This window comes from Cyanistes caeruleus, chromosome 8 (genome assembly GCF_971803275.1).
Source record: "Cyanistes caeruleus chromosome 8, bCyaCae1.hap1.1, whole genome shotgun sequence".
Lineage (NCBI taxonomy): Eukaryota > Metazoa > Chordata > Aves > Passeriformes > Paridae > Cyanistes > Cyanistes caeruleus.
In genome coordinates this window covers 31794954-31811435 of record NC_141708.1, presented here as the reverse complement: position 1 = coordinate 31811435, position 16482 = coordinate 31794954, and the positions used below count along the sequence as shown (strand labels likewise).

At 42.4% G+C, this 16482-nt stretch overlaps 1 protein-coding gene and 1 long non-coding RNA gene across 3 annotated transcripts; one reads left to right on the top strand and one right to left on the bottom strand.

Annotated features, from left to right (window-relative positions):
* Positions 1-3086: 3086 nt before the first annotated feature.
* LOC147651978 (uncharacterized) lies at positions 3087-4135 on the bottom strand. Its single transcript, XM_086900377.1, has 2 exons — positions 3857-4135; positions 3087-3541 (listed from the first exon to the last, which is right to left on the bottom strand). The coding sequence occupies exons 1-2, from the start codon at positions 4109-4111 to the stop codon at positions 3344-3346; spliced, it is 453 nt and encodes a 150-aa protein (XP_086756503.1). The 5' UTR covers positions 4112-4135; the 3' UTR covers positions 3087-3343.
* Positions 4136-10009: 5874 nt separating this feature from the next.
* Positions 10010-12144, top strand: LOC147651977 (uncharacterized). 2 transcript variants are annotated; one of them, XR_015289851.1, is made up of 3 exons: positions 10010-10068; positions 10905-11645; positions 12037-12144. It is a non-coding gene; the product is annotated as an uncharacterized LOC147651977 (long non-coding RNA). The 2 variants fall into 2 exon arrangements; XR_015289852.1 differs by lacking the exon at positions 12037-12144 and having other exon boundaries at positions 10905-11019; positions 11491-11965.
* Positions 12145-16482: the final 4338 nt, after the last annotated feature.

Genomic DNA, 16482 nt, shown 5'->3' with positions numbered 1-16482 from the left:
ATTTGCAGCACCCTATTCCACCCATGGTGTGACAGGTTTCTGCGCTGTGCAGGGCATTTCTATGCATCTGGGAGTCCAAGGGAAAGTAAAATTGTTGTCGCAGAGAGCAGCAACAGCAGTAGGGAGCAGCAGAAGGAACTCGTGGCCGTACTTCTTATACAAGACAACTAGAGACTTGTCAGCAAGCGGCTGAGCAGCAGCTAAGTTCCATTTGCAGTCTGAAAGTTTCGCGTGCCACATGCCTGTTCAACACGTTCCTTATTCGCCTGCCCGCAGCGCTCGCGCTTTCCCCCGCCCGCGCTCTGATCGGCACTCTCCCTCTGACACACATGGTTCCTTGGCCGGTTGCCAAGAGCTCCGGAAAGCAGCTTCTGCCGAAGGAGGCTCGCCTCTTGCGGTTACCTTCTCTGAGCTCCGGAGTCCTGGCTTCTGCCTTTCTTGCTCTTAATGCAAGCAGAAAGCTTTTGCACTGCGTCTGGCGAGGAGAACGTGTGACAGGACAGCACATGTTTGTGCAGCTCACCCCTGCCACTGACACAAGCACGGATTTGCAGCACCCTATTCCACCCATGGTGTGACAGGTTTCTGCGCTGTGCAGGGCATTTCTCTGCATCTGGGAGTCCAAGGGAAAGTAAAATTGTTGCCGCAGAGAGCAGCAACAGCAGTAGTGATCAGCAGAAGGAAGTCGTTTCAGTACTTCTTCCACACTACATCTAGCAACTAATCAGCAAGCGTGCGAGCGGCAGCTATGTTCCACTTGAAATCTGAAAGTTTCGCCTGCCAGATACCTGTTCAACACCTTCCTTATTCGCCTGCCCGCAGCGCTCGCGCTTTCCCCCGCCCGCGCGCTGACCGGCACTCTCCCTCAGACACACATGGTACTTTGGCCGGTTGCCAAGAGCTCCGGAATGCAGCTTCTGCCGAAGGAGGCTCGCCTCTTGCGGTTACCTTCTCCGAACTGCGGAGTCGCGGCTTCTGCTTTTCTTTGCTCTTAATGCAAGCGGAAAGCTTTTGCTCTGCGTCTGACGAGGAGAACGTGTGACAGGAGAGCACATGTTTGTGCAGCTTACCCCTGCCACTGACACAAGCACGGATTTGCAGCACCCTATTCCACCCATGTGGTGACAGCTTTCTGTGCTGCCCAGGGCATTTCTCTGCATCTGGGAGTCCAAGGGAAAGCGCAATTGTTGTGGCAGAGGGTAGCAACAGCAGTAGGGAGCAGCAGAAGGAAGTCATGGCCGTACTTGTTCCACACGACAACTAGCGACTAATCAACAAGCGTGCGAGCAGCAGCTAAGTTCCACTTGCAGTCTGAAAGTTTCGCGTGCCAGATGCCTGTTCAACACCTTCCTTATTCGCCTGCCCGCAGCGCTCGCGCTTTCCCCCGCCCGCGCGCTGACCGGCACTCTCCCTCAGACATACATGGGAAGTTGGCCGGTTGCCAAGAGCTCCGGAATGCAGCTTCTGCCGAAGGAGGCTCGCCTCTTGCGGTTACCTTCTCCGAACTGCGGAGTCGCGGCTTCTGCTTTTCTTTGCTCTTAATGCAAGCGGAAAGCTTTTGCTCTGAGTCTGACGAGGAGAACGTGTGACAGGAGAGCACATGTTTGTGCAGCTTACCCCTGCCACTGACACAAGCACGGATTTGCAGCACCCTATTCCACCAATGGGGTGACAGCTTTCTGTGCTGCCCAGGGCATTTCTCTGCATCTGGGAGTCCAAGGGAAAGTAAAATTGTTGTGGCAGAGGGTAGCAACAGCAGTAGGGAGCAGCAGAAGGAAGTCATGGCCGTACTTGTTCCACACGACAACTAGCGACTAATCAACAAGCGTGCGAGCAGCAGCTAAGTTCCACTTGCAGTCTGAAAGTTTCCCGTGCCACATGCCTGTTCAACACCTTCCTTATTCGCCTGCCCGCAGCGCTCGCGCTTTCCCCCGCCCGCGCGCTGACCGGCATTCTCCCTCAGACATACATGGGAAGTTGGCCGGTTGCCAAGAGCTCCGGAATGCAGCTTCTGCCGAAGGAGGCTCGCCTCTTGCGGTTACCTTCTCCGAACTGCGGAGTCGCGGCTTCTGCTTTTCTTTGCTCTTAATGCAAGCGGAAAGCTTTTGCTCTGCGTCTGGCGAGGAGAACGTGTGACAGGAGAGCACATGTTTGTGCAGCTTACCCCTGCCACTGACACAAGCACGGATTTGCAGCACCCTATTCCACCCATGGGGTGACAGCTTTCTGTGCTGCCCAGGGCATTTCTCTGCATCTGGGAGTCCAAGGGAAAGCGCAATTGTTGTGGCAGAGGGTAGCAACAGCAGTAGGGAGCAGCAGAAGGAAGTCATGGCCGTACTTGTTCCACACGACAACTAGCGACTAATCAACAAGCGTGCGAGCAGCAGCTAAGTTCCACTTGCAGTCTGAAAGTTTCGCGTGCCAGATGCCTGTGGGAGCACAGATGGTTGATTCCTAAAAATCAAAAAACGGATGTTTTGTTTTGTAGGAAAATGAAATCTAATCCTATTTGAGGGTCAACAGGATAAATACAAAGAACTAAATACAGATGTAGATACATATATACATATATGCGTATATATATATATATATATATATATGTATAACCCCGCCCCCCGAAATCTATGAAGCAGGACTGATTGGTGCCATAGCCCAGGCAGCCTGTGGATCTAATTGCCTGCCTGTATTCAGCCCTTGCCTGGATGCCAGGGGAGACGTCTCTGGATTTGTCTCCAGACAGCTTTCCAGGGATGATCCTGCTCCTTTCCTGGTGCCCCAGAGTGCTGCAAGCCCCCCGTCCTGGGGCCATGGTGATGCCTGCCGGGGCCTTTAGGGTCCCCCCTAAAGGGCAGACAGGGTTTGACTGCAAGCTTCCTTGGAAGGTGGAGGCAGGTGAATATTGGCCACCTTCTTCTTTCCCGCTGCCCTCCGTGCTCTTGCAAAGCCTGCTGGGGCACTGGGGCTCTCCATTGCAGGCAGTCTGGAGCTGCCATGCAAAGCCATCTCTCAAGGAGTCCCCAGGTCTCAGGTGCAACCTCAAGAAAATGACACAGCAACGTGTAGAAAACGTGAACTTTATTCACTTGACTACTTCTAAAATCTACAATCCAATGTTACTAGAAGACTATGGGGTAAGAATCTTAAGGCTAAGAAACTTCAATGCTTCAACTGTTTAGAACTGAACACTAAGGGAAAGGTCAACTTCTTGGGGGAAACGTGGTGGGGAATCGAACAACAACAGGAGTGTGGCTAACTTGTAAGGTGGGGAACGTCGCAGTGCCTGGGCTGGGCACTGGTCACCCGTTCCCCGTAAGGTTCTGTAGCTGGAGCACGACGCTGGAGGTCAGAGCTGTGGGGAGGTGCGGAGTCTCCTGTCACTGCCCTCTTTTGCCGCCATCTTGGTGGTTGGTTGAGGGCTGTCGCGAAGGAGCAGCCGCATCAGGTCGCGGTTGTCCATCAGCAGCTGCATCAGCTCCGTGGGACAGCCCTGTCTTCGATGGCGGCGGGGCCCCGCACGGCCCGAAGGGCTCTGGAGATTCCGCTGCAAGGCAAAGCACAGGGATCCCCATGGAAGAGGCAGAGGGGCAGAGCGGGGCCGGCACCTGTGGGGCTGCCTTTGGCCTGGGAGACAGAGACTCGGGCCCAGTTGGGCTGGGCTGGCCCGGGGAAGAGGCTGCAGCAGGCAGAGCTCTGCCGCCTCTGCTTGGTGCTGTCCATGGAGCTCAGCCCCTGGGCCGCATTCCCCAGCCAGGAGCTCAGGCCCCTTCTGCCGCAGGGCATTGGCCAAAGGGTGCCCAAGAAGCCCTCAAGGTCTGCCCCATCCCACCTGCCCCTGACCCCCCACCCCCCTCCTCACCTCTCGCCAGCGTCTCTGAATTCTTTTTCCGAGCGACCATCCCATGGCCATTCCTATGATGAGCAGGTCGATGAGCAGGAATGTCCTTGCCGCCCACCGGATGCGCTCAGTGTCCGACTCGTCCAGATGACAATCCTCCAGAAGCAGAGGAGAGGCATCCGTGCTGCGCTCAGGTTTGCTCACAGGGTCGAGGGGATGAGCCAAGAGCAGCAGCACGTAAAGCTGCAGCAGCGCGGAGGAGCCGTGAGCAGCCATAGTGCTCTGCCAGCAGCACCGAGGCTCTGGGCGTCTCTCTGCGAGCAGCTGTGCCTGGGCACTGGGGCGCAGCAACAGCTGGGGACAGTTGCCAGCCAGCGTGCCGTCCCCAGAGGCTGTGATGTCACAGAAGCACAGAACGCCCTGGCTGCAGAGAGCCCTGAGAGAATGTTGAGTCCAAGCTGGGAGCCATGGCGGCAAGCATGGCCAGCAGAGCGGGGCCCGAGCGCTGCGGCCTGGCTTGCCTTGCACCCGTGCCACAGTGATGACTCCAGCAGCCCCTGTCAGGCCATTGCAGTATCTGATGGCCCACGCTGGGCACAAGTTCTTCCCAATGGCCAGCGTAAACCTCCCTTGGCCCAGCTTCCAAGCCTTGTTGGCATCTGCTCTCTCTTGTCCTTGCCCACCTGGCTGGCGCTGCCGTGTTGCTCGCTGGCCTGTCTGTGGGAGAAGAGGCTGTGCCAATGAGTGCTGCTCAACTTGGAGGCCATTCAAAGGAGGATTTGATTGTGCCTGCTGTGGGAAGAAGGAATATGCGTGCACATGGCCACTTCCCATAGGTTTTACCCCAGATTTTCATGAGCAGCTGTCCTAGTGAAAGTCAAGTCTGTTTTAGTGAGTATTTGAGGGCTTCCAGAGCACAGTGCCATCTCAGGGGAATTCTGCTGGTTGAGTTCTACTGAGGCTTTGAGATGAGTTGCAAATCCTGAAAATGTTCTCCTTGCCCAGGTAGTAATTTCACAGTTTAGACTGTGGGGATATTGATTGCTCAGTGTTGAGGACCTCATGTAACTTTCAGCCCCAGAAACTTTCAACCTCCAGTGATTGTCCTTGAGACAAAACCATTTGAAATCTTTTTTTCTGTGGACAGGAATTGCTTCGGTGTTACTTCACATCATCCATTAAAAATTTGATGCCTGGAACAAATCCCGAGTGCTGTGTGATTTCCTTGGTCGTGTTCTTTGGAATGGCTTCCCCCTCATTTTGTGAAGCTGGCCCCAAAAAGGTCATAGATGGGTGAGAAGTTCTGAAAGGCCAAGTGGTGCAGATCTTTGCCTCCTGTTTCGAGGTCTGCGGTGAGCTGTGAGTCCAAGAGCTGACCTGACGTGATGGTGAAAACACAGTTGTCGTGGTTTTAAAGCAGTAACTGAAAAAATACTAGAAAACTTACTTATTTCTTGCTGTGAGATATGGATTAGAGCAAGAGCAAAACAGGCTTAAAACTTAAAAGGAATAAAGAAAGTTTATTCACAAAACTACAAGAATAAGAACACCAGAATAAACTTTCAGAAAACCCTTTTATCCCGCACTACCCAGCATTCCCTTGTTCACATGACAAGATAGAGACAAAAGACTTTGGAACTTTGGTGTTTAAAACAGTCCCAATTCTTGCTAGAGTCTCTTTATCAGTGTTTGTATAGAAACAGAAATCTTCTTCTGCTAATCTATGGGGTTTCTCACAAGAAAAATATTTCTGTTATAGTTTTCTATTTGTTTGATGCCAGCTGCCCGGAAATCTGCCATGAGTTCACTCCTCCCATTTCACATCACTCTGAGGTGTGTATGGGCCATGAGTCCTCTTCATCTGTCTCTGTGAGCTTCGCAGGAAAACAGTTTTCTCATTGCCCTCAAGGCCTCAAATCTTCACTCCACTCTGTTCCAGCGCCTCACTGTATCACAATTACTCTACTTTTTACTCAAAATCCACACTTTGAACACTCCATGCTTCCCAATATACTCTGTCATGAATTAAAGGAGTTTTTTTCAGAACATGGTTGTCCATCTCCATAGCTTTAAGAGAAAAATATTTCAGCTTATAAAGCATCTCCTTATTCTCTCTTCCCTATCTAAAACTTAAGCCTTGTTTTTGTCCTATATTTTTCTAATACTAAAAAAAAAAAAATCTGTGTTTTTCTAAAAGTGAAAAAAAAAAATAAAAAAATAAAGTAAAGAGTAGAAACAGAATAATATTTCTGAGAGGCAGGACATTTTTTAGTTTGTGTTGTCCGATGGAACAACAGTCACTTGAAGAAATTCCATATAGTAGAACATGTCACATTTGTCAATTTTAACCTGAAATTTATTAACAGGAATGTCTGTACTACGAACATGTGTTAAGTATAGGAATATATTGCATGTTTTCCTACTTGTAAGAAGTAAATTTCTGTCTTTACAAGCTAACACCATTAATTTCAGCTCTTAGTTATTCCCATTGCATATTCTTTTAAACAGACTTAATCAGACAAATTTTGTGTTATTTAGCAAGTAATGCTTGGTTATTACTACAAGTTCTTGAAGTCATAACACTTAAAATTGCAGTACATATATATTATTCTTACTATGATGATGTGAGTTGGCTGCTAGTCATTTAACTATATATAAGGTCTTACTATTTCTTAGTGCAATTACTTAAAATAAGTGTCTTGGAAATTGTTTTTATTTTTAGATTTAAAACTGTTCTTACTAAAGTTGATTTGTTAAAGATTGGACAATGTATATTTAATAATTAATGTTCCCCAGTGATATTTATTGTCAGTCAGGATTCACTTTACAGTCAATAAATAACCTAAAAAATCTGAATTTTGTAGCCAGTTTTGTCTAATTCTTAGAGCAATGCTTTGGGAAATTGGAGATATATATATATGAATATAAATATGTATATCTGCTATATACCTTTTTTATGATGGTTTTGTCCTACTACTGCAAATGTTTCTTTTTGTTTGTTTTTTCCTAACATACATAAAATTTTCTTAACCATATTTAAAGCTACCAGCTTGTTATTCTGACAAAACCCTGTGAGAATAAATTATTTTTATTAATACTCTACATGTCAAAACCTTGCAGTCAGTCAAATAACAGAAGGAGTGTTCATTGTCTCTCTCCCCCACTGATGCTGTTCTAGGAGTTGGAGTTAGAAGATTCAGACATCAAGTGAAACAGTGAAAGATGATAAGAAAACACTTGATTCTCACAAGGTATTTCCTACTAAAAGAGATTGTTTTGCAGTTTTGTTTGCTCTTGACACTATTTTGAGTAAATGTGAATTCCTAAGACATGCTCAAGGCAATTAAATATTTATGCTCCCCAAACTCAATTTTTAAGCAACATTTTCTGTTTACAAGAATCAGGTTTGCTTTGGTTTTATCTCTTTTCTTTCAGGTTACAAGACAGATTTTTTTATTATTATTTTCATTGGGGGAAAAAGATATGTATTTATAGTGTTTGTGAAGACTTTGCTCAGCTGAAAAAAGTAATAGGTAACATGAGTATAACATTGTGTTCTTCCATATTTCTATTTTTAAGTCCTATTACATGTGATATTTTCCATTTTGCCTTCTATTAGGCCTGAAATTGGAAACTATTTAAAACCTAACAAACCCCGGAGTTTATCCCTGTTCTTTGAATAGCAACAGAAGTATGGCTGTCATGGTTTGACACATCAATGAAGAACAGCCTCTGCTCTGCAGCAGGTACTCAAGTGGAACTTTTGCAAGTGGGCTCTCATCAGGAGTGAAACACTGGCTGCTGGCTCTGCTGCTTTTGGTCACAGACTGCTGCCTTTATGAACCAGGTTTGTCCTTCTGCCTCTTTTGTGTTTTATATAGACTTGATTACAAATGAGGCACTTGTCCTCTTACCTGGGAGTTGCAGCAGGTCAGCAGCAGCAGGAGTTACTGGCTGCTTCCCATCAGCTGACTCCTTTTAGCCAACCCTTCCCATTTCCTGCGCCAATCCGATTTTTCCAAGCAATTAGGAAGAAAACTAAACCATAACTTTTACAAAATCACTTTAGGGAAGATGTTGCTTAATTGTTTGCTTCATTCAAATGAACACTTCTAACATTCACTTCTCTGAGTAAGAATGCCTTTTATGAGAAGCTGCTAAAAATAGGAATTTGAGAGCAGGGATGTTAAAAGTAGGGCCAGAGAGGAGCAAATTTGTCGCAGGGCAAGTTCTGTTTGCACTGAGGGAGTACTATCAATTTTGTCTCTGTCCTGTCTTTCACTGGTCCTGAAACAACAGTGCCTGCTTGAACAAACCTGCTCCTCAGGAGTGATTGGATCTGGTGCTCTGGGTGTTAGCAGCTGCAGTGCTGAACCACAGGCAGACATGAGATCTGACTGGATCACCCTTGCTAACATTTTCATGTAGAACCCATAACTCACTTGATCAGCAACACTTGCTTGAATGCTGCCTTTTGCCTTGGCTCTTCCCACTAAATAGTTCTTGAGCTGGGAAGTGGTCCTGATCTAAGAATCTGCAGTAATCTTTAATTCTGCCTTTATAACTCAGGAAACCACAGTAACCTTCATTTTAGAATGTGAACATTTTTTTGACAAACACTGAATTGTAGCTTCATTGACATGAGCTAAAGTAAGCTCTTTCAGTGGTCCTAGAGTGGTAGCTGTAAAAGGCAATCAGAGTGAAGATCCTGAATAATTTTCTTTTCCAGCCAGGTTTTAATGTATTTCCCCTGCAAATCAATTCATGTATCATAGAGCTCAATTACCTGCCCATAAAATGAGAGTTGTTGCTCAGAACTGTGGAATTAGGGTAACAAGAACTGTAATGATACACTAGATAAACACTGTTGCAATACTCTCTCAGCCCTGTTAGGGTATTTTAAATTTGCAGCAGATCTCAGTAAGGATGAGAAAATGCTGAGCTACATAAAAATGATGGAGACTGGAGGAGAAATTAGCCTTGCAGTGTTCTACAGTCCCAACATTTCCAACCACCACACCTGGTAGTGAAAATGCTGGTTTGTATTTGAAAAAAAGGAACTGCAATCAATCAAATGCACTGCCAAGTATAAATTAATTTCTGTAAGTCAAGTCCCTTAGGAACAATTCCTTAATAAAAGACCTGTTTCAAATCTCCTAAGTCTTCTAAAACCAACCCCAACAAAACACAGAAAACATAGTGTCTTTATTTGACCTGTCCTAGACTTCATTTATTTATTTACAGTCTGAAGGATGAGTCAAGTACCTGCAGTGGTGCCTTTAGCAATGCAAAACAAAATATTTTGAATATTCTTATTTAGCGTTCCAGTTTTAATGAGCTTGGAGCATAGTGAAGGAGATCAGATGTTTGCAGGTTCTGGATGAGGGTAGAAATAATTAAAAAGCATCTTAAAAGTAACATCATATTTTTGTCAGCCATCTCTTCAGGGACTACTTTAAATCCCAGAATGTTCAAGAGCCATCATCACTGTACAAACAGAAGCTCCAACTGAACGAAACCAGAAGAAGTGGATATGGCAAATTCTCTGGTCCAAGTGGTGATATTAATCTGGTGAGGCTCTGGATTCCCATTTCAGACATACTATCACAGCTTAAATATAGGAAAAAATTGGGATTTTACTTTGCTGTGGTCTCTTTTTGTTTTGCAAAATATGTGATAGTTAATATATGAGTAAAATCTTGTATAAAAACAGGTTTGTTTTTTGGTTTTTTTTCTAACAAATAGCCAAATGCATATTACCTGCCTTGCTGGAAAATAATTGAGGTCTTCCTCTAAGAAATTTTTTCTCAGAGTGCCTTTCTTTGTGATTTGTGTTCTTATCTTAGGAAGATACAGGAGTTGCTCATTTTAATGCTGTCCAGCAGACTATTCCATGCTTTCTCAGCTGTTTGGATCTGCAGTTCAGGATTGGACCAAGAAAAATGGTGATGGGATGAAATTATTTTTATTCTTAAATGAGGACAATTCCATTTTTAAACATACACATGTGCTTCCAATGCTTTCAGTAGTCAAGGATGAAATTTTGAACAGACATGAATTCCTCAGTCTTTGTTTCTTTTTCCCTGAAGGATGGAATTTGGACTTTGCCCACCAGTGCAGTCCTTGCTATGGGCAGATGTTTCTTCTGTTCTTCTTACCAGCAGTAGGAGTGGCTGGACACTGAACCTCAAAGAAGAGGGAGCTAACATCCCTTACCTGGATAAGTCCCACAGGTAAGCACCTTGGAGAAGTTCTTCAACCAAAACCAGTTCCTGTAAGGCTTTCCAGCCCTTGACAGGAAATAAGCTGATTCCTGCAGGCTGCAACATGAAGACTTCCAGACTGAAGTGAGCATCCTGCTATAAGGAAGGATTTGGGAGTAGTGAGTCATCATTTGTATGGGAAATTAATCTGTGATTTTTATTTATTGTTTTTTTTCATTTGAAGTAACATCACATCATCATAGAGAGACATTGTCTGTCATTTCTGGTGTGGATACCTGAATAACTCAGCTAGACAGGTAGCATGATAAGGTAATACAATGCAGATATTGAAAGGAATTTTTTGGATGATTTTTTTGTTAGTTCAAGCTGCAGTCCCTGATTTATTCAGGCTTTGAAGTACCATGCAAGCCTTTCCCACAGAAGAAATTCTGTTTTATGTAAATAATGCACTGTGCAGTAAACTAGAAGAAAGCAGGGAGCAACAAAACTTCCTAGAACTTAAAATCTTCACATTTGGTGTGACTGTACAGTAAATGTTAGAAGAAAATTTTTAAAAGCTTTCTTCCTTTAAGTTCCATTGAAGCATTCACCCATTGTTTAATGTGCTTTTATTGTTACTCTCCATAAGTTTTCCCTGTTACATTTTTTTGATTGCAAATGGTTTACTGTGCTAGCTTTTTCCATTGTCACACAGTAAGAAGCCATAACTAAAGAATGATCATTTTTTTGTAATTTGAAATAATGATGGAAGCTTTATTCAAATGGAAAATATTGCCAACTCTGCTCTCCCTTGCCCCCTTGAAATCCAGTTTTAGAATTACAGAACTCTGTATTCTCCATTCCAGAAAAATGAATATGTAGACATCTGCCTGGACTAATCAAGTAATCACTGCTCTTTGTGATCTTCAATGCCGTTCTTCACTCAAAAACCTCAAAGCACAAAGAATTTTTCTGAGGCAGGTAAGAGAGCCACTTGCATTTCCTCTTTCAGTCTCGCAGCCATTCCTGTAGCTCACGTGACAATCATTTGGGCAGGCACATAAGAGTTGAAACTATGGGGTGAACTATCCTTCAGATACAGTCTCTTCCTGTACATCTTGGAAAACTCTGAACCAAATAGTGTAGTTCAGCACAGTTCAGTGCTTTGACTTTGCTAAAATGAACTTGGCAGTAGCAGCAATACTGGAATATTGTGATTCTGGTGCCTATCATGAATAATTATAAATATCAGAAAAAAATGAAGCTGCAGCAGTAGTGGAATATTGTGATACTGGTGCCTGTTACAAGTGCTTCTAAACATCATAAATATTTAAAATGACTAACAGAAATCTAAATTCCTAAGTTAATCTCCAAGACTGCAATTTTTAAGGACCCAAATTTTACTGATCCTGAAAAACCTGGGGATTAATATTTCCTTGGCTTTTGTGTCAGAAAGCCATGCACAGTGGAGCTGTTTGTGCATTGAGGGCAATCTCCTTTGGCTTTTTTGAGCTCAAGTTCTTCAAGCAAGTATTAGTGTGAACAGCAGCAGCTTAAAGCACTCCCTAATCTTGAAGAGACCATAAGTAACACACTGCTTGAACAAGGTGGGTTTGGACCAGATTTAACAACGTGATTTGCTTTTTCCTGTGTTTTAGTTTAAATTTTGCTTAAAACGGAGTTGTTTTAGCACTGGAATAGTTTAGATTATTCAGCATTTATATATACAAGAAAAAGGTTTCTAGAGTTTTGTTCTTAGTGTTCATTGTAATGTGAGTTATGTATCTAAACCCATAGAAATTCTGTGAAATTTTAAATTCTAAGGGGTCAAGGATTTGGTTTTGGGTTGGTTCTGTTATTCCTGTGCGGATTGGAATGATTTGTTCAAACTCTGTGCATGTTACATGACATCTGTAGTAAGTGAATCCCAGAAGATTTTAAGGTTTATTTTGAGTCTGTTTCAATCTTGAATATAATTCCAAAATTATTTTTATCTAGTCCCTGTAGATGGAAGCATCTTTGAGACTAATTCCATCATATCTTGGGGATTAGAAGAAATGGGGAAAATCTGTGAGAAATGAGGAGAGCAAATTATTGTCTTTCAATGGAGTAAGCACCAACTCAGATCTTGTCATACATTATGAATAATCTCATTTTTGCTGGAATCCTGTACTATATTAAAGACATTATGGCAGGTAAAATTACCTAGGGGAGTACTGCTTTCTTAGGTACCTTTGTACCAGAAGATGGAGCCGGAGAGCCTGGATTCAGCATCTCTGCAGGGTCAACGTTCTTTCAGTAGAGCTGACCCGGCTTTTGTTATCTCCATGGATGAGATCAAAAAAGGAAAATGGAGGTCACAGCTATTTCACAGTTTAATAGCCCTGTAACCATTAAAACATAGTAAACCCAAGAATAAAAACAGAACCCAAGTGAAGTCAATTTAAATAGTTAAGGAACAAGGACGTGTTTCAGTGGGAAACATCCATAAGGTAATGCATAACTTTTTTTTTCCCTATCACATACTTAGAGATGAATTTTAAATTCCAGTGTGACAGGTCTCAAAGGTAAAGCTGAACATGATAATTAATATAAGATCATTCATACCTGATTCTCTGCAGGACTTTTATTGAATTGTGAAAAGTAAGAGATATGATTCTGCAAACTTTTTCCCCGGCAGACCTCACACAGAAAGTGTTGCTGTGGAAGTTTTAAGCAAGATTCTCAACACCAATTAATTTGAAGAGCTAATGCATGTTTGGATCCTCTGATGAATGGTGCTGAGGATCAGTATTTTGCAAACTATTTCATATCTTAGAGAGCCCCAGCCATGAAATATGCCCACATGAATGCCATTTTCAGGGTTTCTAAGCAAAACAAAAGTATGTACATTTTATTAACACAGATGGCGGCATTTTTAAAAAGAATCCTAATCATCCACGGACATTGCAACTTCCCCCTCTCCCTCCCACCACTATTGCATGCACTAAGGATCTAACTCACATTACAAAAATAACTTCAGAGAAGGCTTGAAACTAAATTTCATCATTTCCCTTTTTTAATGGCAACAGTTTCAAATGTGTACATAATGTTGCTGCCACTCAATCAGTTTATTGTAAATACCACATACAAATCAGTGGGGTTTTTTTCTGTTTTCAAAACAAATCTTGAATATTTGAAAAGCACTCTGAAAAGAAGTCCTTGAGATTCTGTAGAGAACTGAAGAATTATCAGGGATTTTTCATGTATTCTGTGGGAATTTGTGGAGATTCGGTGGGATATTTTTGTGGATTTCGGTCGTGTTTTGAGAAGATTTAGGGAATTTTGTGGGATTTTTCCTGGAATTTTGTTGGATATTAGGGAGATTTTGTGGGATGTTTGTGGAACTTTGAGGGACTTTTCTGGAATTTGGTGAGATTCTGTAGAGAACTGACAAATTATCAGGGATTTTTCATGTATTCTGTGGGAATTTGTGGAGATTTGGTGGGATTTTTGTGGATTTTGGCCGTGTTTTGAGAAGATTTAGGGAATTTTGTGGGACTTTTCTGGGATTTTGTTGGGTATTGAGGACATTTTGTGGGATGTTTCTGGAATTTGGTGGGGCTTTTCAAGAATTTTGTGGTATTTTGAAAAGATTTAGGGAATTTTGTGGTGTTTTATCTTGAATTTTGTGGGAAACTGTGCTGATTTTATGGGGCGTTTCTGGAATTTGGTCGAGTTTTCAGAAGATTTAGGGATTTTTGTGAGATTTTTGTGGGATGTTCTGGGAATTGGTGGAGATTTTGTGGGACATTCCTGTGAATTGGTAGGGTTTTGAAATGATTTAGGGAGTTTTGTGGGACTTCTCTGGAATTTTGTGGGGTTTTTCTGGAATTGTGTGGTTTTGAGGAGACTTGAAGAATTTTGAGGAATTTCTCTTAGATTTTGTGGAAACTTGTGGAGGTTTTGTGTGATTTTTGTGTGATTTTGTGCGACATTGAGGCGATTTAGGGATCTTGAGGGATTTTTCATGTATTTTTTGGGAATTTGTGGAGATTTGGTGGGATATTTTTCTAGAATTTGGTCGTGTTTTGAGAAGTTTTGGGGAATTTTGTGGGATTTTTCTTGAATTTTGTGGTATATTGAGGAGATTTTGTGGGATGTTTGTGGAACTTTGAGGGACTTTTCTGGAATTTGGTGAGATTCTGTAGAGAACTGACAAATTATCAGGGATTTTTCATGTATTCTGTGGGAATTTGTGGAGATTCGGTTGGATTTTTGTGGATTTTGGCCATGTTTTGAAAAGATTTAGGGAATTTTGTGTGACTTTTCTGGGATTTTGTTGGGTATTGAGGACATTTTGTGGGATGTTTCTGGAATTTGGTGGGGCTTCTCAGAATTTCGTGGTATTTTGAAAAGGTTTAGGGAATTTTGTGGTGTTTTTTCTTGAATTTTGTGGGAAACTGTGCTGATTTTATGGGGCGTTTCTGGAATTTGGTCGAGTTTTCAGAAGATTTAGGGATTTTTGTGAGATTTTTGTGGGATGTTCTGGGAATTGGTGGAGATTTTGTGGGACATTCCTGTGAATTGGTAGGGTTTTGAAATGATTTAGGGAGTTTTGTGGGACTTCTCTGGAATTTTGTGTGTTTTTTATGGAATTGTGTGGGATTCTGAGGAAACTTGAAGAATTTTGAGGAACTTGTTTTAGATTTTGTGGGAATTTGTGAGATTCTGTGGTATTTTACTGGAATTTGGTGGTTTTTTTCAAGGACTTTGTGTAGTTTTGAGGAGAGTTGAAGTATTTTGAGGAATTTTTCTTAGATTTTGTGGAAACTTGTGGAGGTTTTGTGGGATTTTTGTGTGATTTTGTGGGATATTGAGGCGATTTAGAGATCTTGAGGGATTTTTCATGTATTTTGTGGGAATTTGTGGAATTTGGTGGGATATTTTTCTAGAATTTGGTCGTGTTTTGAGAAGATTTAGGGAATTTTGTGGGACTTTTCCTGGAATTTTGTTGGATATTGGGAGATTTTTTGGGATGTTTGTGGAACTTCGAGGGACTTTTCTGGAATTTGGTGAGATTCTGTAGAGAACTGACGAATTATCAGGGATTTTTCATGTATTCTGTGGGAATTTGTGGAGATTCGGTGGGATTTTTCTGGAATTTGGTGGACCTTTTCAAGGACTTCGTGTGGTTTTGAGGGGACTCAAAACACGGCCAAAATCCACAAAAATCCCACCAAATCTCCACAAATTCCCACAAAATACATGAAAAATCCCTCAAGATCCCTAAATCGCCTCAATATCCCCCAAAATCCCACAAAAATCCCACAAAACCTCCACAAGTTTCCACAAAATCTAAGAGAAATTCCTCAAAATTCTTCAAGTCTCCTCAAAACCACACAATTCCAGAAAAACCCCACAAAATTCCAGAGAAGTCCCACAAAACTCCCTAAATCATTTCAAAACCCTACCAATTCACAGGAATGTCCCACAAAATCTCCACCAATTCCCAGAACATCCCACAAAAATCTCACAAAAATCCCTAAATCTTCTGAAAACTCGACCAAATTCCAGAAACGCCCCATAAAAACAGCACAGTTTCCCACAAAATTCAAGGAAAAACACCACAAAATTCCCTAAATCTTTTCAAAATACCACAAAATTCTTGAAAAGCCCCACCAAATTCCAGAAACATCCCACAAAATGTCCTCAATACCCAACAAAATCCCAGAAAAGTCCCACAAAATTCCCTAAATCTTCTCAAAACACGGCCAAAATCCACAAAAATCCCACAGAATCTCCACAAATTCCCACAGAATACATGAAAAATCCCTGATAATTTGTCAGTTCTCTACAGAATCTCACCAAATTCCAGAAAAGTCCCTCAAAGTTCCACAAACCACCCACAAAATCTCCTCAATATCCAACAAAATTCCAAGAATAATCCCACCAAATTCCCTAAATCTTCTCAAAACACGGCCAAATTCTAGAAAAATATCCCACCAAATCTCCACAAATTCCCACAAAATACATGAAAAATCCCTCAAGATCCGTAAATCACCTCAATATCCCGCATAATTCCACAAAAATCACACAAAACCTCCACAAGTTTCCACAAAATCTAAGAAAAATTCCTCAAAATTCTTCAAGTCTCCTCAAAACCACACAACGTCCTGGAAAAGGCCCACCAAATTCCAGTAAAATCCCACAGAATCACCACAAATTCCCACAAAAATCTAAAACAAATTCCTCAAAATTCTTCAAGTCTCCTCAGAATCCCACACAATTCCTGAAAAACCTCTCCAATTTCCAGAGAAGTCCCACAAAACTACCTAAATCATTTCAAAACCCTACCAATTCACAGGAATGTCCCACAAAATCTCCACCAATTCCCAGAACATCCCATAAAAATCCCTAAATCTTCTGAAAACTTGACCAAATTCCAGAAACACCCCATAAAAA